The sequence below is a fragment of the Grampus griseus genome (genome assembly GCF_964374135.1).
Source record: "Grampus griseus genome assembly, chromosome: 13".
In the NCBI taxonomy this organism is placed as follows: Eukaryota; Metazoa; Chordata; class Mammalia; order Artiodactyla; family Delphinidae; genus Grampus; species Grampus griseus.
In genome coordinates this window covers 36,664,801-36,691,356 of record NC_139007.1, presented here as the reverse complement: position 1 = coordinate 36,691,356, position 26,556 = coordinate 36,664,801, and the positions used below count along the sequence as shown (strand labels likewise).

General features: G+C 37.5%; 1 protein-coding gene and 1 pseudogene across 5 annotated transcripts in view; one reads left to right on the top strand and one right to left on the bottom strand.

Annotated features, from left to right (window-relative positions):
- Positions 1-26,556, top strand: part of ATG5 (autophagy related 5) — a 119,510-nt gene that overhangs the window by 42,415 nt on the left and 50,539 nt on the right. For all 4 annotated transcript variants that reach the window (XM_082668885.1, XM_082668886.1, XM_082668887.1 and 1 more), the window contains one exon: positions 25,708-25,802. In XM_082668885.1, coding sequence (XP_082525011.1) covers positions 25,708-25,802 — 95 coding nt within the window. The remainder of the gene's footprint in view (positions 1-25,707; positions 25,803-26,556) is intronic.
- Positions 12,871-13,514, bottom strand: LOC309831815 (small ribosomal subunit protein eS25-like; annotated as a pseudogene). Its single transcript has 2 exons — positions 13,425-13,514; positions 12,871-13,353 (listed from the first exon to the last, which is right to left on the bottom strand). The product of its transcript is annotated as a small ribosomal subunit protein eS25-like (transcript).

The following is a 26,556-nucleotide window of genomic DNA, read 5'->3' as shown; positions in this document are numbered from 1 at the left end:
CATTTTAGGAGGCTTGTGAATAAAAGGATTGCTTAAAGGGAAGAAGACAGGAATGTTCTAAAGAGAGAAGAGATCTGAGAGTAATTTGTCTTCAGAATTTAAGTAAATAATTTAGATGAACTTTTAAGTAGATGTTCTTGAAATCTATTGTGAGCATGGTGAGTCAGCTATAGAGAGCCCAGGGAGTCAGCAGAGGATTCTAAAAATGATTGAACTGTTTCAGTTGGGGCATTAGAGGATTAGTTATGGAGGGTGATGGGTAAGAGTTGTGGAAATAACAAAGGTGTGGTTTTTAGACTCAGCTCTTCTGGTAGCTCCTTAGGGCAAGTCACTCAATCCCTTTTAGCTTCAGTTTCTTTATCTGTAAAATAAGAGAATTTCTGCTGTGGTTTCCTATAAATGTTTTTAGAAGCTTTAACGAAACAATAATACAGTTAATGTGAAAGTGTTCGAAAGGAAGTAAAGCTGTCTCGATAAAAAGAATTATTGAGAAGTCACTTTGAGACACGAGAACAGGGGTTGGCAAAAAGTGTGGTCCTGCCTGCCGATGCAGGGGACACGAGTTTGTGCCCCGGTCCGGGAAGATCCCACATGCCGCGGAGCGGCTGGGCCCGTGAGCCATGGCCGCTGAGCCTGCACGTCCGGAACCTGTGCTCCACAGCGGGAGAGGCCATGGCAGTGAGAGGCCCGCGTACTGCAAAAAAAAAAAAACACAAACAAACAAAAAGTGTGGTCATGAGCCAGCCACCTGTTTTTGTAAATAAAGATTTATTAGAACCCTGCCACAATTCATTTATGTAACATCTGCGGCTACTTTCATGCTACAACAGCTGAGTTAAATAGTTGTGATCAAAAAAACAAACAACCCAATCCAAAAATGGGCAGAAGACCTAAATAGACATTTCTCCAAAGAAGACATACAGATTGCCAACAAACACATGAAAGGGTACTCAACATCACTAATCATTAGAGAAATGCAAATCAAAACTACAATAAGGTATCACGTCACACCAATCAGAATGGCCATCATCAAAAAATCTACAAACATGGGCTTCCCTGGTGGTGCAGTGTTTGAGAGTCCGCCTGCTGCTGCAGGGGACATGGGTTCGTGCCCCGGTCCGGGAGGATCCCACATGCTGCAGAGCGGTCGCTGGGCCTGCGTGTCCAGAGCCTGTGCTCCGCAGCGGGAGAGGCCACAGCAGTGAGAGGCCCGCGTACCGCAAAAAAAAAAAAAAAAAATCTACAAACAGTGAGAGAGTGGCATGGACATACATATACTACTAAATGTAAAATAGCTAGTGGGAAGCAGCCAATTAGCACAGGGAGATCAACTCATGCTTTGTGACCACCTAGAGGGGTGGGATAGAGACGCAAAAGGGAGGGGATATGGGGATATATGTATATGTATGGCTGATTCACTTTGTTATACAGCAGCAGCTAACACAACAATGTAAAGCAATTATACTCCAATAAAGATGCTTAAAAAAAAAAGTCAAAAAAAATAGTTGTGAAAGAGACCATGTGGCCCACAGCTTAAAATATTTACTCTCTAACCCTTTTAGAAAACATTTGCCAGCCTATAGAAGGTTGATTAAACCAACAGCTTGTATTTATCATTGATCTAAAGCATGACTCACAGTGTCACACATTCAGAACTTGGTATAACTTAACGTATCAGACTTAGTCTAATAACTGCCTTCAATGCTATTTTTTATATAAAAAAAATATTGTTTTATAAAATTCCTTTTTTCCTGTTTTTGTCTTAGCTTATATTCTTGCTTAGATATATGACTATTTTAAAGTTATTTTTATTAATTTAACTTTTATTAAATTACTTTTCAAATTGAGTTTCATTAAATCCAACTTAAAATGGTATGTGGTTAAAATATATTTTGTTCCTTCTTTTAGCTATAAATTATTTTTGTAGCTATTATGTTTGGTTTTATTGGTACTGCTAATGATTAAGTTTACACACTCAAAATCCTACATGTGGTATCCAGTGGGGACCTTGATAGTTTATTTTCTACTTTTTAAAATTGAAATATACATTTAGAAAATCTTTGGCTGGGTAGAGGTTGTTTGTAGAAAATATATTTTGGGGTAAAATGTTGAATGTTACCTACATTAAGGTAAATTGGTGAAAGGTGGGTATAGTAGTTCATTCTGTTCCTTCTGCCTAGAATAACCTTTCCCTCCCTTTTTGTCTATTTAATTCTTACTTAATGTTATAATGCTCATCTGTCTTGTCACCCTCTAAGTGAAAACTTCCCTGTTTCATTTTTTTTTAGCCAACAAACTATTTATTGAACATCTAATATGTGCCTGACACTATGCTAGGAGCTAGTGATCATCCAGCAGTGATAGAACAAACATGAATCCTGTTTTTGTGAAGCTACAGCCAAGTGGAGGCAGAACTATTTATATTTTCATGCTCTCATGGCTCCTTGTTCATTCATATGCATTCTTGCTCTCATAATTCACTCTCTGGTATAGTTATGGTTTATGTATTCTGCTAGAATATAAGTTTCTCTTGGTTAGAGTGTATCATGCATTTTCTGTATCCCCAGCACCTAGTATATTCTTAGGCATAGAATGAACAAAATAAATACTGACCGAGTGACTCCTTTATTTTAATTCTATGTAGTACAACAAGGAAATACTGTTAACAGCTTTTTATAAATAGATTAGTATTAGATAAAATAGAGGAAGTACCTTTAAAATTTTTAATTATGGAAGTGGATTTTATGTTTAAGAATTTTTCCATCCAAAAGAAAGTCTTACAGGTTTGTTAGGGCAAAGACATTTCACCTGTCGGTTAGTGTAATTGTAAACTGGTCAGAATTGAGAAAAAGCAGATGGTAAATTTATTTCATTCAGAACTGCACCTGTACAGCATAGCAACTAAACGATTTAAACAATTTTTGAATACTTTCAAATGCTAATTTTAATTTTTCAGATCTCTGTGAAAGAGAAATAAGAAAAGCTTTTGAAACCAAGAAAGCTCATTTAAGACATACTGTGCCTTTCAGTGTTTTTTATGGGTTTTCATTTTAGATATAAAAGTATTTAACCACCTTGTGAAACAAAGGTAATGACCACAAAAAAAGAGAAGAAAGTAACATTTTTCTTATTTATGAGGCACTTGTCACTATATTTGCAGGCTATTTTCTATTAAATGTCAGGAGGTTTTTCTTATAAGCTAGAGATTTGAGGAAATCTCTAAAAAATATTTTTAACATAATATATGACTTAGTTTTCAGCTTTGATTTTCTGAGTATACTAAAAAAGAAAAGATGGCATCAAATAAATTCCATAGACCTTCAAATAAATGCAAGTTTTCACTGCTAAATATTGAAAATTTACATTGTTTATAAAGTATGGTTAATCCTTTTGAGCTAAGTAATTTTTTAGAGAAATCAGTTATTTGGTAGTGTACCATTTTAACTTAAAACTGTTTTTTAAGAGGAAATAGTGGTTAGCTTAAGGTGAATTTTATGATAAGTCATAGCATTTTGAAAATTCTTTTGTTTGGTGGGTGATGCAAAAGAAACGCAATGGTTCTCACAGGCTTATATGATAGAGACAGTTGGGTTATGATTGCATTGCTTTGTTTTTATCAGTTGCAATATAGTAGTGTAAGTAATGGACTGAGAATCTCTTGGTCCGAGAAGGAGCATTGGGTCATTAACATATGCTCCAAAGGAGCATTGATCTTTCTTTGCTTATCTCCTATTGGTTGTGTGGCCATGGCAGATCACTCTTCTGAGATGGAGTTTCCTTATAAATGTCAAGGTGATGATACCTCACAAGACTCAGATTCAAAGACTGTACAGTGGTAATCACTTACACCTGAATTCTGGTGATTAGATATTCTTGATTCCAGAGGATTTCCTGGAAGAATAATTATTGTTTATTTCTCTCTCTCTCTCTCTCTCTCTCTCTCTCTCTCTCTCTCTCTGTCTTTCTCTCTTTACCTCTCCCTCTTTGCCTCTCTTCCTCCCTCGTCCTTTCAAGCAGGACTTAGGTAAAAGGCAATAGATAACTTTCTAAAAATAAATGTGGTGTCATAGAAAGACTACTAAAACAGAAAGACAAGAGATTTTTGGACTTAACTCTGTATCTTGAAGCTTCCATTTCTGTGCTGTTACCACAGTGTCAGTACTGTTCTAATGTGTAGATGGTGTGGAAGGAGATTACTAAGTAGAGCTGTCAATAGGAAGCATAAGCATTCTTCTTGAACCTTTTGTCTCAGTGAAAGGTCACTATTTGGTAAGCTTCCTTTCTTTAGAAAAACTCAGATGTTTATCAGTCATGAGAACACTGGGATCACATTGTATAAATAAGAGCAAAGAAAATAGTGTAATTAGTATCCACACACCTATCACCCATCTCAGCAGTTATCAGTATATGGTCAGTCTTGTTTCCTCTGCTCTCACCCCTGCCCCACTTTGAGTTTATAGAAATTTTCATTCTTTAATCTAGCGCTACGAGTATTGCTCACAGATTTATATTCTTCACAGACTTTATACTCTGTTATTTAATCAAGTCTTGGAAAGGACAATCATACGAGAGTTATGCCCAGATCCTGATCGTATGGATTAGCCAATTATAAGAACCTGCCACATGCCAGGCACTGTGCTAGGCATAGGGGGCGCTGGGGTGAGTATGACAGCCACGGTTCCTTCCCTCAGAGTTCACATTCTGGTGGGGGAGGCAGACATTAAACAGATAGCCTTTAAATAATTATTACATTTGTGTCTTGAGTTATAGAGGAAGGGATAGAGAGCAGTGTGGTTGGGATGAAAGTGTTCCAGGCACAGGGAATGATGTAGGTTAGGCTGAGAAGGAGAAAAGAGCTTAATAAATTCTAGGGGCTCTAAGAAGGCTATTCTTTTTTTTTTTTCAAAATCAATATTTTATTTAAGGGGTACTTTTACTTCCTTTAAGCAAACCTTTAAAGCCATTTTACTTGGACTTCCCCCTTCAAGCCTCCTGTGGTTCTTCTGTGTTTAGTCAGAGGTTCTCCAAGGCCTCAGTTTTCTTTATAAGGCTCCAGAAGGCTATTCTGACTGGAGCACGGTGATTGAGAGTGGCAAGTAGATAACACTGCAAATTGGATAGAGGACCCTATCTATTCAGGGTCTGATAGGACATTTTAGTGATATTGAACTTAATCTCCAGGGAGTGAGGCGAGGTAGATAGGGGACTGCTGAAAGATTATAAGCAGGGATATAAAGGAATCAGATGTTCTTTTTTAAGTTATCTCTGGCTACTGTATGGTTAATGAATTAGAAGGGAACAAATATGGAATTAGAAAGCCAAGTACGAGTCCATTCCAGTGGTTAGGTAGCAGATGAATTTTTCAGACTACAGGGCAGTCTTGAAGGTAGAGAGAAGTGGACGGTTTTGAGAAATATTTGAGATGTAGACTTGCTAGGACTTAGCATTTGGTTGAATGTGGTGGGTAATAGAATGAAAACTGTCATAGTTTGTTCCCAGACATTTTAGAAACTGTTGAGTGTGCCTAACTACACTTATCCAGCTTATAGACACCCAGAAGGAGATCTTTATCGTTACATTAAGATAAACCACTTTTTTGGTATCCAGTACCTTAATACTGTCATAAAAAGAAACATGGTCTCTTTGATGCTATAAGTATTTTAAAATTTATGCTGATTTCTACTAATTATTGTTTTACTTTCTGAATGCTTAAAAACATTCTAAAACTTTGCTAAAGATTGACGTCAGGCTTACCAGTTGATAAAATCCATTCATATTTTTAGGTTGAAGCATTTGCCTGTCTGCTGACCTCAGGCACCTCTCTCATTTTCCATTGTTTCATAAGATTATTGGCATTGGTTTTGTAATCCTATCTTTAAGTTCTTTTAGTGTCCTCTGAAGTAATTTTCCTTTGTCTGAAGACTTGCATTAATTTAAAGCAAAGTACCTACTGTTATGTCTGAATATGTCATTTTTATTTTAGCTAAGTTTTCACACTTGCTTCTTTGAAAATCATTCTCTTGTTGAAGAAAATGGAAACTAAACAGAAGTTGGATAGTTTAGCTTTCTCTCTGTCATCTCTTAATATGATAACCATCTTTCCCAATAATGTTCTCCATGCGTTCGTTCTTTCTTTACCAAACATGGTTTATAAAGCTCGTTTTGTTTTTCCTCCCTTTTTTTTTTTTTTAAATAAACCTCATCTTGTGCTTGGTGTTGACCTTCCTGCCACTCTTCTTACATACTTACATACTCCTTTTATTAGTCAGGATTCTCCAGAGAAATAGAATGAATACACACACACACACACACACACACACACACAGATTTATTATGAGGAACTGGGTCATGTGATTTTGGAGTCTTACAAGTCCCACAGTCTGCCCTCTGCAAGCTGAAGACTCAGGAAGGTCAGAGGTGTAATTCACTCTGAATTTCAAGGCCTGAGAACCAAGGATGCTGCTGGTGTAAATCCCAGTTCAATGGTAGGAAAAGATGAGATGTCTCAGCTCAAGCAATGGGGCAGAAAAAAGGGGGGCAGATTCCTATTTCCTCTGCCTTTCCTTTTGTTCTCTTCAGGTTCTCAACTGATTGGACGATGTCCACTCACATTGGGGTGGGCAGTCTACTGAAATGACACATAGTCATATGCTAATCTCATCCCCAAACACCCTCACAGGCACACCCAGGAATAATGTTTAATCTGGGCATCTGTGGCCAGTCAAGTTGATGCATAAAATTAACCATCACATTCCTGCTGTAACTTGGTTCATCTTTTATGGGTGTCATTTTAGTGTTAATTCATTGAACAGATAATTATTGAATCCATACTGGAGATAAAGTAGTAAAAAAAAAAATAGACTGAATTTCCTGCCCTTATGCAGCTTAAATTATCGTGGGGGAGACAGACAATAAGTATATATAAAAGTAACATACATTATGTGCCTTATGACGATGAGGAGTGCTGTGGGAGAAAAAGCAGGGAAAGATGAGAAAGGACTGTGTTGGGAGAGGGCATTGCTGTTTTTAATCAGGTGGTCTCAGAGGCCTCACTGATTGCATGACATTAAATGAAGACCTAAAGCAGGACCATACATTTATCTGGGGTTCCTAATACCTTCCTAGGCAGAGGGAATGGCAGGGGCAAAGCCCCTGAGGTGGGGAAAAATGCTAGGTACTTTTGAAGACTTAATCCTATTAGTAGCTTTTACCAAAAGTGAGGGAGAACATAAGTTGTTTTTCCCTAAGATACCGTTTTCCTCTAGTGTGCTTGTCATATTTCCCCTGTGAGAAACAATCTATAGTATAGTCTCATCATTAAAAAAAAAAAATTCTAAGTAGCAAAAATGTCACTTTTCTATTATCTGGTTCTTTCCATAAGTTTCATGTGACAGAAAGCATCCTTTTGGCAGTGATCTTACCCTATTTTGAAAGCAATAAACAGTGCTGAGAATAGAGATCATTAGGGATTGGGCCTGTTTTTATTAAGGTAGTTATAAAAGACCTGTTTGACAAGATGATATTTAAGCTGAAATCTTAAGGATGAAAGGGAACTAGTCACATTAGGGAATGGCATGTTTTAAGAACATGAGGCAAAAAGGAGTTCGGTACATTTTAAAAAATAGAAAGAAGGCCAGTGTGTCTTGGCCAGTGACCAAGACAGAAGAGTGACATGCAATGAGGTTAGAGAAATGGGAAAGATCTAGGTGATATAGGGCCTTTCAAGTCAAGGAAAAGAAAATTATTTATTTATTTATTTTATTTATTTTTATTTTTGGCTATGTTGGGTCTTCATTGCTGCATGCGGGCTTTTTCCAGCTGCGGCGAGTGGGGGCCACTCCCCATTGTGGTGCACAGGCTCCTCATCGCAGCGGCCTCTCCTATTGCGGAGCACAGGCTCTAGGCACGTGGGCTTCAATAGATGTGGCATGCAGGCTCAGTAGTTGTGGCTTGTGGGCTCTAGAGCATAGGCTTAGCAGTTGTGGCACACGGGCTTAGTTGCTCAGTGGCATGTGGATCTTCCCGGACCAGGGCTCGAACCCGTGTCCCCTGCATTGGCAGGCGGACTCTTAACCACTTCGCCACCAGGGAAGCTCAAGGAAAGAATTGTGATATTAAGTGCATTGCGAAGCCATTGGAGGATTTTTGAGCAGGAGAGTGATGAGATGCAGAATATGACGGAAGAACATTGTAGCTGCTGAATAGAGGGTGGAATAGAGGGAGCCAAGAGTGGCAGTGGAGAGTCTGTAGTAGTAGGTTCAGGTATAAGATGATGGTGACCTTTAGGGTGATGATGGTAGAGATGGAGAAAAGTCAGTAAATCTGGGGTTTATTTTGGAGGTAGCATTGACAGAATCTATTATTAGGTGGGGTATTAGGTTGTTACTAAACCAAACTTGAGTCTGCTCACCCACACACAGTAAAGCCAATCTACTGACACTGGGTTGTGGTGAAGGAAAGTACAGTGTTTACTGCAGGGCACCAAGCAAGGAGAATGGGCAATTCACGCTCAAAAGACCCAAACTCACCAACGGCTTTCAGGGAAGGGGTTTTAAAGGCAGTGTGAGGGGGGGGCTGCAGGGTGTGTGATCAGCTGTTGCACAATTCTCTGATTGGTTGGCATCAAGGTGAAGTTCCAAGCATCATCAACCTTCTGGTTTCAACCAGACTAGGATCTGTGTTCTTGTGGTCAGCAGTTTCCATCTGGTGGGGGCCTGCTTCCTTTAAAAACAACTCAGGAGGGCTTCCCGGGTGGTGCAGTGGTTGAGAGTCCACCTGCCGATGCAGGGGACACGGGTTCGTGCCCCGGTCTGGGAAGATCCCACATGCTGCGGAGCGGCTGGGCCCGTGAGCCATGGCCGCTGAGCCTGTGCATCCGGAGCCTGTGCTCCGCAACGGGAGAGGCCACAACAGTGAGAGGCCCGCATACCGCAAAAAAAAAAAAAAAAAAAGACAACTCAGGAATGTGTGTCAGGCCTTTATCTGTATCTTTCAGGGACCTGGGAGTTGGGTGACTGTGCTGTGTGGTGGATTTTTAGTCTAAATTGTTACCAGTTTCCCAGCCCAACAGCTATTCTTTATTTCTACATCTTCACATTTCCTAATCATTAACTCTTGAGTCAGCCTTTTGAGACACAAGGGAGGCCTGGGAGACTAAAGCAAAAGCCTTTTACTTCAAAGGACAGGGACACAGGGGTTTGTGTATGGTTTCACGTTTAGGTTGAAAGAAAGGAAAGAATCATTCCTGAGTTCTGACTTGGGCAGCTAGATGGATAGTAGCGCTTTATACCATGATATGAAATAACTAGATAAAAAATAGGTTTGGGATGGGGAACAAAGCCAAATTGAGAAGGTCAGCCTTGAAGGCAAAAGTTTGAAATGTGGGCTTCCCTGGTGGTGCAGTGGTTAAGAATCCACCTGCCAGCGCAGGGGACACAGGTTCGAGCCCTGGTCCGGGAAGATTCCACATGCCGCGGAGCAGCTAAGCCTGTGCACCACAACTACTGAGCATGCACTAGAGCCCGTGAACCATAACTGCTGAGCCCGCATGCCTAGAGCCTGTGCTGCACAACAGGAGAAGCCACCACAATGAAAAGCCCACATACCGCAACGAAGAGTAGACCCCGCTCACCACAACTAGAGAAAGCCCGTGTACAGCAACGAAGTCCCAACGCAGCCAAAAATAAATAAATAAAATAAATTTAAAAAGAAAAGTTTGAAATGTCTCTGAGACATTCACGTGCAGATGCATTGAGTTAGATGTTGATAGAATTAAGTATTGTGAGTGTGTGTCAGTAGATGAAGAAAGCTTAACAGATTTGAATCGAATGCTGCAACTTCTAATTTCATAGTCATTTACTTTAACAATAAGTGCCCTGTTTATTATTTTATCTTAAAGGATATGACAGTTGATGTCCCAGTGATACAAGGCAATGAATATGGAGCAATCCCATACATTCCTAATGTTTGAGAGTTCTTTATATCCACTAACTGTGTTTTGCTTTTTTTCTGCATACAGCTGAGATAGTCGTTTCCTTTATTGTTTTGTCTGCAGTATAGTAAGATAAATAAGTTCAGTCTGAAGCTGTGTGTGTGGCTTCAAGAATCTACAACTTTGTGAGAAATTTGCTTAGAGAAAATTTGTAACCTGCTTGAGCATTCAAGTTTTACTGTTGAACAAACAAGCATTTTACTCTATTATGCTACATGTTTTAAATCAATCTCTTGGTATTCTAACTTTCTGTAATTAGAAATAATGATGAAAATCTAAAAAGTTTATGCATTTGTGTTTTAATATAAAATCATAAAGATACTTTGCTTGGCTTCTGGAGAAAGATTGCTCTTGGGAATTACATGATTTGAATGAATAAATAAATTTGGTGATAACTTGGATCATAGCTTCTTACAGTGCTTTGGGTATACTTGGCAGTGAACGTCATGGATAATAAAACTTGGTGAAAACATTTAGAGTTATTTCATAATACACTACAAATTATACTAACATAAGTTTATTGAAGAGTTCATTAATTACAGTGAATGGTCATATGTTCCAGAGTTAATCAGTGGTAGAGAGAATACATTTTTGTGTATGAGATTCAGTTGATAAATGTACAAATCTATGAGACTAGATTTATAGTTCAGTCTAAACTCTGATCAGTACTTGAAAATATTTTTAGTGAACTCTTAGTGTTGCAGGAATACAAAGGTTTAGTTTGTAATGTCATTTTAAGTAAAATTCCAAATTAGCTACAGTAAGAAGACTACCTTATCATATCTTTTATTTATCTGGTCCAGTTAAAAAACTTTAAAAAAATGTATGCCTTGTGATGTACTGTTACTTTTTTGTAAGGTAAGTTTGGGAAGGTTCAAGAAGCTTTTTCTTATGAATGTTGGTACCCTATATAAAGGAAATGCAGATGAACATCTGTCAGATATTGATCCAATATCAATATCCGGATATTGATTTTCACTCTTGGACTCATGACCTATTCTTATTATTTGAATTTACAGTATGATTCCTCTTTCTTCTTAAAAAAAAACAAAACACGGTATACACACAAACACAAAACACATATATATATACACAGGTATATATGCATATATAATTTAACTTAACTTTGTTTTTATATTTTTATTTTAGTTTTTAATTTTTTAAATTTAGATATAATTGACATGTAGCGTTATATTATTTTCAGGTGTACAGTATAATGATTCGATATTTGTATATATAGCAAAGTGCTCACTACCACAGTAAGTCTAGTTAACATGTCATTTTACATAGTTGTAAAAAACTTTTTTTTGTGATGAGAACTTTTAAGATCTACTCTCTTAGCAACTTTCAAATATGCCATACAGTATTATGAACTGTAGTCACCATGCTGTACCTTACCAGTTATAAAATAACTAAAAATAACTAAAATACTGGCTGCGCCAGTTTACATTCCCACCAGCAGTGCACAGGGTTTCCTTTTCTCCCCGTCCTTGCCAACACTTGTTATCTCTTTTCTTTTTGACAGTAGCCATTCTGACAGGTGTGAGGTGATATCTTTTTTTTTTTGGCTGTGTTGTATCTTCGTTGCTGTGTGCGGACTTTCTCTAGTTGTGGCGAGCGGGGGCTACTCTTCGTTGAGGTGCGCGGGCTTCTCATTGCGGTGGCTTCTCTTGTTGCGGAGCACGGGCTCTAGGCTCACGGGCTTCAGTAGTTGTGGCATGCAGGCTCAGTAGTTGTGGCTCGTGGGCTTTAGAGCGCAGGCTCAGTAGTTGTGGTGCACAGGCTTAGTTGCTCCGCTGGCATGTGGGATCTTCCTGGACCAGGGCTCGAACGCATGTCCCCTGCATTGGCAGGCAGATTCTTAATCACTGTGCCACCAGGGAAGCCCGTGAGGTGATATCTTATTGTGGTTTTGATTTTCTTATTATTAGTGATGTTGAGCACTTTTCATCTACCTGTTAGCCATCTATATGTCTTCTTTGAAAATGTCCATTCAGATCTTCTGCCCATTTTTAAATTGGATTGTTTAGGGGTTTTTTGCTATTGAGTTGTATGAGTTTTTTTTATATATTTTGGATATTAACCTCTTATCAGATACAAGATTTGCAAATATTTTTTCCCATTCAGTAAGTTGTCTTTTCATTTTGTTGATGATTTCTTTCGCTGAGCAGAAGCTTTTTAGCTTGATGTAGTTCCACTTGTTTATTTTTGCTTTTGTTGGCTTTGCTTTTGATGTCAGACTGAAAAAAATTGCCAGGACCTATGTTAAGGTATATGTGCATATATATTTTAACTTATTTTGTTTTTAAATGAATCTTTTGTTTTGAAACTTAATATCGTAATTCTCCTCAAGAGAATGGAAAACCCCAAGTGTACTTACTTTTCGTAATATTTTTTTTGTTTTGTCAATTAGCTCCTGATCACTTTTCCCTAGAGCAGTGTTTCTCAAAGTGTAGACAATGGGACAGAAGTATCAGTTTTAGCTAGGAACTGATTAGAAATGTATCCTAAACCAACTGAGTCAGAAACTCTGGGGCAGATCCCAGTAACTTGTGGTCCAGCACCCCTCCAGGTGATTGTGATGCACTAAAGTTTGAGAGCCACTACTCTTGAGCAGGATTTCTCATTGTTGGCACCATTAGATATTTTGGACTGGATAATTCTTTGATGTTGGGGTGGCGGCAGGGAGGGGCTGTCCTGTGCACTATAGGATGTTTGGCAGCATTCCTGGCCTCTGCCCACTCACTAGATGCCAGGAGCACACTACTCCCCGTTCTCAATCATCACATTAAAAAATGTCTCCAGACATTGCCAGATATCCCCTAAGCGGCAGAATCACCCCATTTGAGTACCACTGCTCTGAGAGAGGTGATGTAGAATTTTTTTTTTTATTTAATAAAGTTTTATTTTTCAAAATATACAGCTGGTGGGACCTGTTAATGCATCTTCACCAGCAGCTGGAGCATCTCCACCCTTGGTATTTCTGGTGTAAATTACTTGAGCTCTGTGCTTTGAAACCAGTTTAATAAGTCCTTTACTAAGCAGCTCCTGCAGGGCTGCCCTGGCCAGGGAGCCACAAATCTTCAGTCTCTCAGAGACGACAGCTGGAGTTATAAGCTTATAGTTTGGAACTTCTTTACAGAGTTTGTCATACGTTGCTTTGTCAAACAAGACTAGGTTATTGAGCTTGTCCCGAGCTTTGCCTTTGGACCACTTCTTCTTTTTGGCCTTGCCCCCAGATTTGTTCACTGGGTCTTTTTCTTGGCCGACTTTCCGGCATCTTTCTTCTTCTTGTCATCCTTGGGCGGCTTTTGCGCTTTGCGGCTAGCTGTGAGGCAGTCACACGTTGCTGTTTCCTGACACTAAAAACTGGGGAAAAGGGACGGAAAACAATTTTCTAGATCCCGACAGCTAACTTCCTGGCGTTACTGACAGCCAGGCGTGCTCCAAGTGTGCAAGCGCCGCAGCCGGCCGCGCTCCGGAGTCCGTGATGTAGAATTACTGCATAAAACTGCTTCTCCATTAAAGTAGCAGTGATCATTTATTGAATCCCCAAGTTCTGTCCTGGGTACTTTACATGAATTATCACTGTCATCTCAACAGCCTTGTGAGATGTGTTTGAAAGTCTAAAGCCTGGGCCAATTTATTTATGAAGTTTCTCATCTGTTCCACCAACTCAGCCTTTGAGAACTACTATGTTCAGTTGTTACAGTGACTCATTTAGGCTGTATTTGGAACTATATCCTTTAAACAAAAGGACTTTGACATGTAAACAAATTAAAAAGTTATTTTAATCAGTTAACTCTTCTTGTATGTAACCATAACCATGTGAACTTCTTATTGTAAACTTAGCTATAATTGTTTCTGGATGATGAGGATTATTTTATTTTTGTTGAGGTTACTGTTAAATGACAAATGAATCAATAGTATGCTGTCATTTCAGTAAGACTGTTTACATTTTTTAAAAATTCATTTATTTATTTATTTTTGGCTGCGTTGGGTCTTCGTTGCTGCGCGCGGGGTTTCTCTAGTTGTGGTGAACGGGGGCTACTCTTCATTGCAGTGCGCGGGCTTCTCATTGTGGTGGCTTCTCTTGTAGAAGAGCACGGGCTCTAGGTGCACGGGCTTCAGTAGTTGCAGCACATGGGCTCAGTAGTTCTGGCTCGTCGGCTCTAGAGCATGGGCTCAGTAGTTGTGGCACACGGGCTTAGTTGCTCTGCGGCATGTGGGATCTTCCCGGACCAGGGATCGAGCCCATGTCCCTGCATTGGCAGGCGGATTCTTAACCACTGCACCACCAGGGAAGTCCCTGTTTACATTTTTTGAAGTAACATGTGTCTTCCATATTTTTCCTTTTCCTTCTTTTGCTGCCTTTCCTCTCCCTCTCCAGCTTTCTGTGTGGCACTTGATCTAGTTCTGAGTATGTTGCTAACACTTCTTTCCCTCTCTTACCTCTCATTTAAACTTTTACCTACTCTCTGACCAATTCTTTCATTATCTTTCTAGGGTCTGGATGACCAGATAAACATTTTAGCTCAACAGTCTAATTAATGCGGGCCAGTGTGTTACCTATTCCCAGGTACCTATTTCATGTACTTTTTAACAAAGACCTAGAAATTACTTTATTGAGAATTCTAGAATTTCCTCCCCCTCCACTCTCCCAGTCCTATCCCTGTGACATTCTATTTACTCCATCTCTGCCTGTGCAGACCAGTCCTGACTAGTGGCTGTGATAAGAAGTTCTTGATGTCACAGTTCTCCATATTAATGATGTTTTTTCTGAACCAAAGAAGTAACTGCCGTTCTATAGCAGGGCTAATTTGTTATTATTCGTTGCATGTCTCTTTTATTGCTTTAGAAACTAAAAGATTCAGAAATCCTTTTATGTGAAAATTACATTTAAATATTAAACTATTCCAGTGTTTTAATTAGTATTTAGAGAGTTGCACGATTTTAACCCAAATGCTGGAAAACTAGAAAAGAAGCAACCCATAAAAAATGAGTGCAAAATAAACAAATTTGTGTATCTAAGATACAGGGTGTTCAGTCAAGTCCTGATCATTATCTTCAAAGTGGCTTTCTACTTAAGAAGCATTTCTTCCCACAGGGTCCCTTTAGGATCCAGACTATCTCTGGTTCCTGGGCTTTTCTACATCTAGCTTATTTCTATCTTTCTCTGTAGAGGAATATCAATAAAATATCCCAAATGGTATTTTTAATTGGAGTTTATTTGCATAAAAGATTTAGCCAGATTCAGATTTCGCTTTATTTCACATTACCATAAACCACACTCAGAAGTACACTTCAAGATATATGCCTCTTTTTCTTAAAGTAGCTTCTTGTTTTTGTTAATAAACTCAGATTTTTTTTTCCTACAAGTATATTAACCTGCACTTAACTTTTCACTTATTTTAAGGTGAAATTATTTTTATGTGGGTTTTTAAAACCCTATAAAAACATTTTTGCAAGAAAAAAAATGTATTGCTATTTGTCCACTCAGAATATAAGGAAGGAGGAGCAGAGGAAAAAAGGCAATTAGTGGACATCTAATATCTGGGAAGGAGGAATAGAAGAGAGCAACTGCATAGGCTCATTGAGTGAAGGAGAAAGGGTTTACATACAGAAGTTTCCCCCCAAAAGTGGCAGGGGAGGGTGGTGGTGGTGATGGGATGAATTGGGAGATTGGGATTGACATATATACACTAATATGTATAAAATAGATAACTAATAACAACCTGCTGTACAAAATAAATAATATAAAATTCAAAAAAAAGTTTCCCCCCAATATTTTTATCATCATTTATTTTAAGGTGTTATTACACTCAGAATAATATTCTGTGGGATTCAGATATTTGAGTGTAAATGAATAAGTTGAGAAGCACTGGTAGAATAATTTCAATTTTTAATAACTTTATTCTTATTTCTACTGGAATTCTTAGAAATCCTGATTAACTTTTAGGATACATTATATCACTTATTACTAAAACCTACTGAATACATTTAAAATAATAGTATTTATTCTAAAATAAACTCACTATAGGAAGTAATATAGTTTATAAAATGTTGGATGGGCCCTATTTTGGGGGGTATGTGTATAATTTTACAAGTCAACTTTGTTTTGATAGTGAATGAGTTGTTATAATAAATAAATTGTGTAGTAATTGCCACCTGAATAATCCTAGTAGCTAAAAGCTAAACTATGGTTGAATTTTCCCGTTTTCCTCATCATTGTCCATGTCTGCTTTTAAGAGGTAGTTGTTCCTAGTTGAATGATGTTTTCAATTATCAGTTGCATTTTTCCTTGTTCTCATTGAAAAATAATGCCTTAATGTGCATGTTGAAGTAAATTTTTATTTACTTAAATGTTTATTAAGTATTTCTGCAGCAGCTACTGCTAACTGTTCAGTTTGAGATCTGTAACTGCCAAAGGAGACAAGATTTGGTAAACTATTATACCTGACACTACCATGAATTTTGAAGTATAGGACTGGAATTTTTGATAATGTGAACATTCTGTTCATGAACAGTTTCTCAGATTCCTGTTAATCATACGTCATTGAATTGACTCAACTTGGAGTTTTAACAAGCAAGCAGCGTTTTAATTTATAGAAATGTAACTGAAAGTTTTCTGTGATATGGTAGCATCCCTGAGAATCTACTGACCTGGTGACCTCAAGCAAATCATTTACCTGCTTTGAACCGCAGCTTCCCTCAAAAGTTGCTTTGAAAATCAAACAACATAAAATTCATTTAGGGTTTTAAAAAAACAGTTAAATTCTGTTCAGGTATGTTATTAATAAAAATGATCTCTGAGTTTCTACTATAATCAGAACCCATGACTTTTCACTCTAGCATCACTTGAGTTATTTTAATACCACTTTTTTACCAGCCTAACTTTTTAAAAAATTTTTATTTTTGGCTGTGTTGGGTCTTTGTTGCTGTGCGCGGGCTTTCTCTGGTTGTGGCGAACAGGTTGCGGTGTGCGGGCTTCTCATTGTGATGGCCTATCTTGTTGTGGAGCACGGGCCCTAGATCATGCGGGCTTCAGTAGTTGCGGCGCGTGGGCTCTAGAGCGCAGGCTCAGTAGTTGTGGCGCATGGGCTTGGTTGTTCCATGGCATGTGGGATCTTCCTGGACCAGAGATCAAACCCGTGTCCCCCTGCATTGGCAGGCAGATTCTTAACCCCTGCGCCACCAGGGAAGTCCCCAGCCTAACTTTTAACATGCTTTTTACTTAAGCATCTGTCACTTGGTCACCTGCATTAGAAGAGAAGGGCGGGGAGGACTTGAACCATCAGGCACTACTAATGCACAATAAAGGACCAATCGGACCCATGAGAAATTGTGGTAACTTTATGTATGTCAGTTTGGCTTCCCCAGCTACATATTAAGTAAAGGAGAGTCCGTGTACTTGTTTTATATTTTGGTTTTTAATTCTCTACAGCTCCCAGTACTCAATTAGGTACATAATAGGAGTAAATAAACACTTTAATAGATTTAACTCTATGCAGATCCTACAAAGTAAAAACTTAATTGAGTATACTGTTACTTCTATCAGTTGTTTTACTTTTACTTTTCTCTTCCTTGCCTGAATTAAACTGGAGATTCATAATATGAACTATTTGCAAATGGGGGACTTCTTTTAAAGAGGCATTTTTCATGTAGCCACCTTGGACAGATGAGATGGATTTGAAATAGAACAGAATTTACCTATAATCATATTACATTTACTAAATTCCTGTGATGTCCCAGTCCTGGATATGCCTTCTTAGTGATTCTTCCTAAGAATTAGATAAACATTATCAACTTTAAAAATGAGGAAAAGAGCTTACAGGGCTAGTAAGAGATGGGACCAGGATTTGATCTTAGATCTCTGATTCTAAAGCCAGTGTATTTTCCATCTGGAGGCTGTTAACTCTGGCTACATATTGGAATCATCTGGGCGTTTCCAAAAAATACAGTTCCAGGGAATCTGAAATAACTGGTCTGGAGTGGGTCCTTGACATTAGTATTTTTTTTAAAAGTTTCTCAGGTGGTCCAGGTAGGCAGCTAAAGCTGAGAAATGTTGCATGATATATTGCATCTCCAGTGACCGCTGGTGCCCCACCCAGCTTTTTAAGCTTTTGTCATTTGTCTATGAAGAATTATTAATAAAATTTTTTCATTTACAGTTTCTCATCAGAAGCATGAGGAATTTGTATTAGAATAAAGATAGAGTATCCTGCATAACAAACATTGCAAAGATAATAGTGAATATAATGGAGTATCTTTTTCTCCATTGGTCTTTCAAAAGTTAAAATAGATTTTTGTTTTTGTCTTATGACTTTGGAGTGCTCTGAGTGAAGTAAAACTGGGCTTGATTACATGTTAAGTTTGTTTCTGGCCCTCTGAATTTAGGAAAGTGATAAACTGTAACTTAACCTGAGAGGAAGAATATTTTCTCAATTTACAGTAGTTTTGAAAGGTAACAAGTCAGGTAATCTGGTTAAAAATCTATAGGTGATTTACGCAGGAATACATTTAGTTAATTAGCGCTGGCCTGCCACTGGCTATAGCTCTTTAAATCTCTTTTTAGCAAACAAGCTACTTTAAAAATTGTCTTGTAGAGCCAGTGAAGACTTGAATATAATTGAGGGTCATTTCTTCCTTTTTTTAAATTTTTAACATGAGCACATAGAATAAGTTGCGGGTTTTTAACATTATGATTTTTTTTGAATTTTGAATCCCTTTTATGTTGTTACTGGCCCAATTTGAAAATAAATTTGAAGTAAATGTTTCTTAATTGGTTGAAATACAGTAATTGAATTCTGTCTATTAAAATAAAGTCAACTACTTTATTTTATTGACTCTTGGAATGCATTTTAATTGGGGGAGAGAGAGTAACTAATTAAACATGTAAATAGGGTAATTTCAAAGAACGGTTAAGTGTTTAGAAGAAAACAGAATAATACTTTAGCTAGAATTATGAGGAAATTCTCCCCTGAGGAGGTGACACTTCTGTTGAGACTTGGATGATGACAAAAAAGCAGCTATGTGACGATTGGAAAAGTGGGGGATTCCAAGCCTCTAACTGTGATATGGGGATAAGCTTGGTGTTTTCTAGGGACAGAAAAGAAAAATAGTGTGATTTGGAGCTTTAGTAAGTAAGCAGATTGGTAGCAGCGAGATCTCAGAGGGATGCAGGAACCATTGCATTCCAAGGGAGTGGGAGGGGGCTGAAAGGAACCAGCTTCCCGGGAAGGAGGTATTTCATTACCAACATTATGGTTGCTTGCATGCAGAGTTTGAGTGGGGAGCAGTCTGCCCCATTTGTAGCCAGTAAGGAGATGCATTGGATTTTTTCTTTTAATAATGATTCTAGTACTTAACTTCAAATAATCGTATTGTTAAAGTACATTATAAAGCATTATTCCTTATGGCCCATTAGAAAAATGTTTAGAAATTTATTCATTCATGGTATGATTCAATTTATGTTTTAAAAGAGCATTCTGGATGCTGTGTATTATGGATACAAGTGGAAGGGCAGAGCCCAATTAGGAGGCTGTCGCAATGGTTCAGATGAGAGTTGATGGTGGTTTAGATGAAAGTTGTAGCAGTGAATACAGAGAGAATTGCACTGTAAAAATATATATTGATTCCTCTCCTTGAGGCCAGTTTTCTAGACGGTGTGTTACAGCATCTTTAATGTTTTCCAAGAGTGAATCCCAGTAATTGACTTTATTTTAATAGACAGCACTTCTTTTTTAGGGCAGAGGACTATGGTAGTTCTCCTTATTCATGGTTTTGTTTTCCACAGTTTCAGTTTCCTGTGGGCATACGTGGTCTGAAGATATTAAATGAAAAATTCCAGAAATCAGTAATTCACAAGTTTTAAATCGTGCACTGTTCTGAGTAGCATGATGAAACCTTGTTCCGTCTCACCTCAGCATGTGAAGTATAGGGGATGATTCTGGTATATCCACACTGTATGTGCTACCCTCCTGTTAGTCACGTAGTAGCCGTCTCAGTTATCACATCAACTGTTGTGGTATTGCTGGGCTTGTGTTCAAGTAACCCTTATTTTACTTAATAATGGCCACAAAATGTTAGTGATGCTGGCAATCGGGATAGTCTCTTACTGTGCCTAATTTATAAATTAAACTTTATTACAGGTATGTAGGTATAAGAAAAACACAGTATGTGTAGGATTCGGTACTATCCGCTGTTTCAGGCATCCACTGGAGGTCTTGGAACGTATCCCCCATGGATAAGGGGAGACTACTATAAATGTCTTCTCTCAGTTTATTCTGAGACAGTGATGCTCCAGGTCAAAGATTTCCTCAGATCCAGGTTTTATTGCTCTTTTGATTCACTCTAACAACAAATTCCCCAGGGTACAATCCTATTGCCAAGATGAGTGTTTACGAACAGGATTAAGGATTGACCTTCTCCTGGTTTGGTTCTCCTCTCAGCCTTAATACAGAGGCCAGCCTGCTGGTCCTGCCTACTTTTGTTTTCATGACAAATTTTCAGGGGTCCTTGAAGCATTTTCAAGACTTCTTTGAAGATACATCACAGTAACTTTAAACCTCAAACAGAAGTTCTCATGGAAATGTGTGGGTGCAGTTCTGTTAAGAAGCATCCAAGCACCAGTGGACTTGCTGCCGTACAGAGAATGTTCCCTTCCCTGGGTCAGCCCTAACTGTCCTGTTAACATATGACTCAGAGGACAAATGAGTTTGAAGATACAGGTCACATATTTAACACACCTGTGTTTGGTACCTACCAGTAATTACTGTTTTTTTTCCCCTCCTACTTTGCTTCACAAAGATGTTTACTATATTACATGTTAAGAAATTAATTCGAATAGGTCTGTACTTGGATATGTTTTCTGCTATAAATTTTGAAAGCCTCTGGTCAAAACACCATGTATATTACATGACCACCTGTAGTACTGATTTGAATAATACTGTTGATAAATGCAGAATTCTGTGAGGAGTGTGTTCCCTTCAGTAGTGATTTTCAACCATTTGCTTTTCTCTTTAAAGAAAAACTTAAAGCCTGTGTTTTATGGGCCATGATGATCTGACACTTATTTAGGGTGCTGTAAATCTGTTCTTTTTGACATCACAGACTTAAAGAGCAGGAAGTGGATGGTGTGCATGTGGAAGCCATTTCACCCCTTTCCTATGGTTATATCCCAGCCAGCAATACCACATTACTGAATTGAGGCTGGGTCGCAGTCCCTTAGATGTCCTCCACGTTTCCTGTGGGATCCTGTAAACGAATACATTGTTTGTGGCATTTGAATATTAAAAATTATTTTGCCTTGAGTTCTTAATAAAGCTTAAGTGGAAGAGCAGAAACATCCTTTAAGATCGCCACTTTTTTCTGCAGCTTTTTCCATGTGAGGAACAAAGAATACAAATGTAATCAATTTATTTTTCATGCTTCTTAAGAAGATCTTTGGTTTAAAAAATTTTTTTTTCTGGATTTTTAAAAAATTTCCAAGACCAATATAAAAGCTTAATTCAGCAGAGAGTGAGAAAAAAAAAATTGGTGGCCACCAGGATTTTGAGGAATTCTGTTTTTAATATCTTTAAAAAAAATAGATTGACTTTCTATAGCACAGCTATAGAAAACAGAAACCAGCTTATCAATCATATTCTTAATAGCTCTGGCAAGAAGTACGTTAAGTTACCTTCTTTTCTCCCATTCTTTGTATAAGCTAAGTGACTGCTAGTTTTAATTTTTTCTTCTACTTAGTAGTTTGTTTTGTTTTAGAATTAGAACTAAATTAACATGAAAGCTGTTGAAATAGATACATTTACCTAACTTTACAGTTTAAACTTTACAGTTTAAAAAATGAGCAGCTAAAGACCATTGAGCTTCTTTTACTTGTAGGTACTGTTTTCGTGGCCAATGACACAAATAACTAAATTTACAACTTAATTATAATAACTAATTGTTTGGTGACAGGTTAATATATACTTGATTCATTACTATGTAGGAAGTTAGCAATACATCCTTACTCCAATTTTATTTAATTATTGACTAAGGGATAAAAGAGTTCCTGATGTTACAAAACCCAGTGTGAAAGACATTTGGTTATAAACTGAAACTCAGCACTGATTTTCTTTTAATTTCTTTTATTTGTGTCTTTCTAATTAATAACTTTGACTTATAAAAGTTAGATTATTCTTGGTTGGAATGTTTTTGGTATTGTTGAGGAAATGCCTATTTTATATAAGAACATAACATTTTTATAAGAAGATAAAGCTAATCTTAATTAATACAGATTTTTATTATGTCTTTATTCCTTTAAAACATAGTTGTATCAGACTAGATCCAGTTAGGAGATAGAAACCACACAGAGGGATAAATAGGTTAAGTATGATATACTGAATGATTAAACTCCGGTAAAAGAGTAACTGAAGATATAAGAAAATCATATCTGGTACCCTGGGGCTAAAGAGGAAGGTCACACTTAAAAGGAGCCCCTTCCCAGGGCTGGGTTTAGAACTCATTGGAGAATGTATATTCCAGCCCATTGGGTTAGTAGAGAAGTGTTCACTATTTTGCCCAGATTGGAGCAGGTCTGCAGTGGCTGGGAAGTCAGGAAAATCTGGAGTGCCGGCCACCAGCAACAAGTGGCACAAGCATGCAGAGGGACTGGCGTCTCTGTGGGAAACTGTAGGCCAGCCACCCATATGGGCCTGCAGAGGAAAGCAGGGTGCTAATTTGGGCAAGGAGCCTTCAGTGTGTGTGTGTGTAGGCAGGAGCCCCTTTCTCCTGCAGTGTCCTTTCAGTACTCTCTACTGAGAAAGCTTAATGTGATTGTCACGCTAGAGATGCTTAAAGAAATTGTGTCCGTTATGCCTGTGTATATATTGACGGGTGAATTTGGGGTTGAGTGTCAGCAAATTGATAATGTGCACAGTAATGTTTCTTTTTCCAGTTTACTTTTTTGCAGTATAGGTACGTGAAAGCTTTTCACTAATTACCTTTCTGTACTTTTTGTTTGTTTGTGTTTGCTTTCCTTCCTTTAGCCCTATTGACATTTTGAGTCAGATAATTCTTGGTTGTGGAGAGCTGTCCTATGCATTGTGGTATGTTTAGCAGCATCCCTGTCTTTTACCCACTAGATGCTAGTAACACACACATATTGGTGACATCCAAAAATGTCCCCAGACCCACAGTGGAGCAAAATCTTCCCTGGTTAAGGACCACTGCTTTAGCCCATTTTTTCCCCTCTGTTAGAAACAGTATAAATTTTTCATTTAATAGAGGTTTGCTTGTGGTTTTTAATAAGTTATATTTTGATAAAGAAGGTGTCTTAAATAATTACAAAATTTTATTTTTAGAAGAGGTATTAGAACTATTTAACTCCTTTTATTTCATCTGTAAGTGAATTAGGGCAGAATTTTCAGTTGATTTGTTATTTCTAGTCTAGCTATTAAGTTACAGACCTAGGATAAGAATCCAAAAATTTTAATGAAAATTTATGTATGTAGTATTCTGTTATTCATTGATTCAAGAGCATATGTTGTGCATGCACTGTGGTAGGTGTTAGAGATTTAATGACGAGGCAGTGAGTAAAATTTTAGCAGTGCACGAAGAATCACTTTATTTAGCTATCACATTCTTGCTTGATACTTGAAAGCAGAAAGATACTTTTAAAAAAGCATTGACTGAATAATTGATTCATACATGAAAGAATTGTGGTTAAAGGAGCTACTCTTAGCATTAAGATGCAGTTTTGTGGTTGCAACTGTTGAAACGGTTGTGGACTTTGAATCAGAAGACCAAGAGTCTTGTCTTGGTTCTTAACTAAACTCATAACAAGCTGGACCTTAGTTGTCATCTGTGAAATTGCCCTGGACTGACTGGGTTCTAAATTCCCTATCCTACCAGTTCTATTGTAGTATGTGTCTTTCCCCAGATTGGAGTTGAAAATGAGATTAGAGAAGGCCTAGAGCCTGTCACAGTCATCTAAGAAGAAACAGCTAAACTTTGTTTTTTATATATAATTATGATGGCTTAAGCAGTATGAATATATTACCAGTAAATTGGGTTGAGATGAGTCTAGTAGTAGATAATATACCAGGCTGACCTGAGATTCTGGAGTATTCATGTACTTTACAGAGATTTGATTCTGAGATAAATTTCTGTGTATAAAAAATATTTTAAGGTAGAAATCCGGGTGAGTTAAAGGCGTTAAAAAACAACACACAGAATGGGAAAAAAAATAGTTGTGTATTATTTATCAGATTAAGGAGCTTGTATCCAGAATACATAAAGAACTCTTACAATACTCAACAACAAAAAGATAAACAACCCAGTTAAAAAGAGGACAAAGGATTTGATAGTCATTTCTCCAAAAGAAAATATATAAATGGCTAGGAAACAAATGAAAAGATACTCAGCATAATTAGTCTTTAGGGAAATGGAAATCAAACCATAAGGGGATACCACTTCATACCCACTAGAATGACTATAATAAAGAAGATGGACAATAATGTGTTGGCAAGGATGTGGACAGATCAGAACCCTCATATATTGTTGGCGGGGGTGTAAAATGGTGCAGCCTCTTTGGAAAGCAGTTTGGCAGTTCTTCAAAACATAGTTACCATATGGCAGATAAACAGTTACTGTGTAACTCAGCAGTTCCATTCTTAGGTAATATGCCCAAGAAAATAGAAAATACGCATCCATACAGAAACTTGTACGTGAATGTTCATGGTAGCATTAATCATAATAGCCAAAAAGTGGGAACAGCCCAAATGTCTACAAACTATTGAATGGGTAAACAAAATGTGGTATCTCCATACAATGACATATTATTTGGTAGTAAAAATAAAGTTCTGATAACATGCTACAACATGAATGAACCTTGAAAACATAGTAAGAAAGGAGAACAGATGCAGAAAACCACATATTATATGATTCCATTTATATGAAATTTCTGGAATAGAAATAGAGATTAGTGATTTCCAGGGGATGTGGGGGGAGGGCATAATTATTAATGGGTATAGGTTTCTTTTGGGGATGATGAAAATGTTCTGAAATTATATATTGGCAACTCTGAATATGCTAACAACCACTCAGTTAACACTTCAAAAGGGTGAATTTTATGGTATGTGAATTATGTATCAGTAAAGTGGGGTTTTTTTTGTTTAAAGCAAGCCTTACATTTTTAAAAAGGAGTTGTTTAATCAGTCTGGGATTAAGCTGCAACTGACAGTTATTTAAGTGTCAGTTTCACATTTCTTTCAAAGCCTGTCCTATAATTTTATCTTTTTTCTGTTTAATGTGTACTGTGTTTGGTATTTTTACTTTGTTTCTTTAAACAATTTGTGGTTAAACTTTAGGTCACTTGAAGCTGTGCCTTTAGTTTAGACAGTAGGAATAGGACCAAGGGAATCGAGACATTCATCTATACCTGATGTTTTTTGCTGTGATAACACCAGTAGTCATAATCTATTTAGAGTTTCTCTTATGAGAAAAAATGTCTATGGAGATATCTAGGAAAAGGAAGCAACAATAATGTAGAAAAAAAATAATTTTATATCTTGCTTTATGTTTAGTTATGGAAAGATAAGTTTAAGAAAAATAATATAGAAATAATGCCCTTTCAGAAACTTCTATTAGAATGGATGCTTAACAACTTTAATCTCTTCATATGAGGTATTAAATTATAATGTTGTTCATTTTTAATGAATAATTTATCATTACAGACAGATTTGACCAGTTTTGGGCCATCAATCGGAAACTCATGGAATATCCTGCAGAGGAAAATGGATTTCGTTACATCCCTTTTAGAATATACCAGGTAGGAAGTAACATTTTTAACAATACCAACTTATGAAAGTCTCGGACATCTTAACTTCTTGAAGCACTCTAGTCCAAACTCTTTTCAGTTTGCATAGTAACTGAATAACATTTATTAGGGTTTTCCAGATCTCTTCCTTTTGGTGGCAGTCAAATCAGAGACTGTACTGTGAAATATGTGACTCATTTAGTTGGTGCTCTTTATTTGCAGATTTTGTATTTGCAGATTAGCCTGCTTGCTAAAATTTATTTGCAACCTCAAAGTCAGTACTCAACAGTACTTCCCTGGACATGTGCAGAGTGATGAAAAATTTGCTTTGCCCATGTGCACATTTTCAGTGATGCTGTGCCTTCTTGTTTCTGCTCTCATACTGTAAACAAGTGACTTTTCCCAGTCTATTTAGTGCCGCGTTCTTCACGTTTTTGTGCTTTTCGTTGGTAATTTTGATGTTAAAAATGACTCCCAAGCATAGTGCTGAAGTGCTACCTTTATACAGAAACATACATAAAACAAGGTTATGTATTGATGAGTTGAAGACATGTGACCAGAGACTTGCAGTAACCCTTGTAGTCCCCCTAAGAGCAATGGTTCAGTATTTGTTAATTCAGTCAGTGTTTGCAGTAACTTTATAGAACATAAGTACCACAGATGAGAATCGACTGTATTTGTTTTAGATGATGGGTCCTCAGTGTTGTACAACAAAATAAATAGTAGCGTCTCATTACTGTACACTTTCATGGGGTTAAGAAACTCC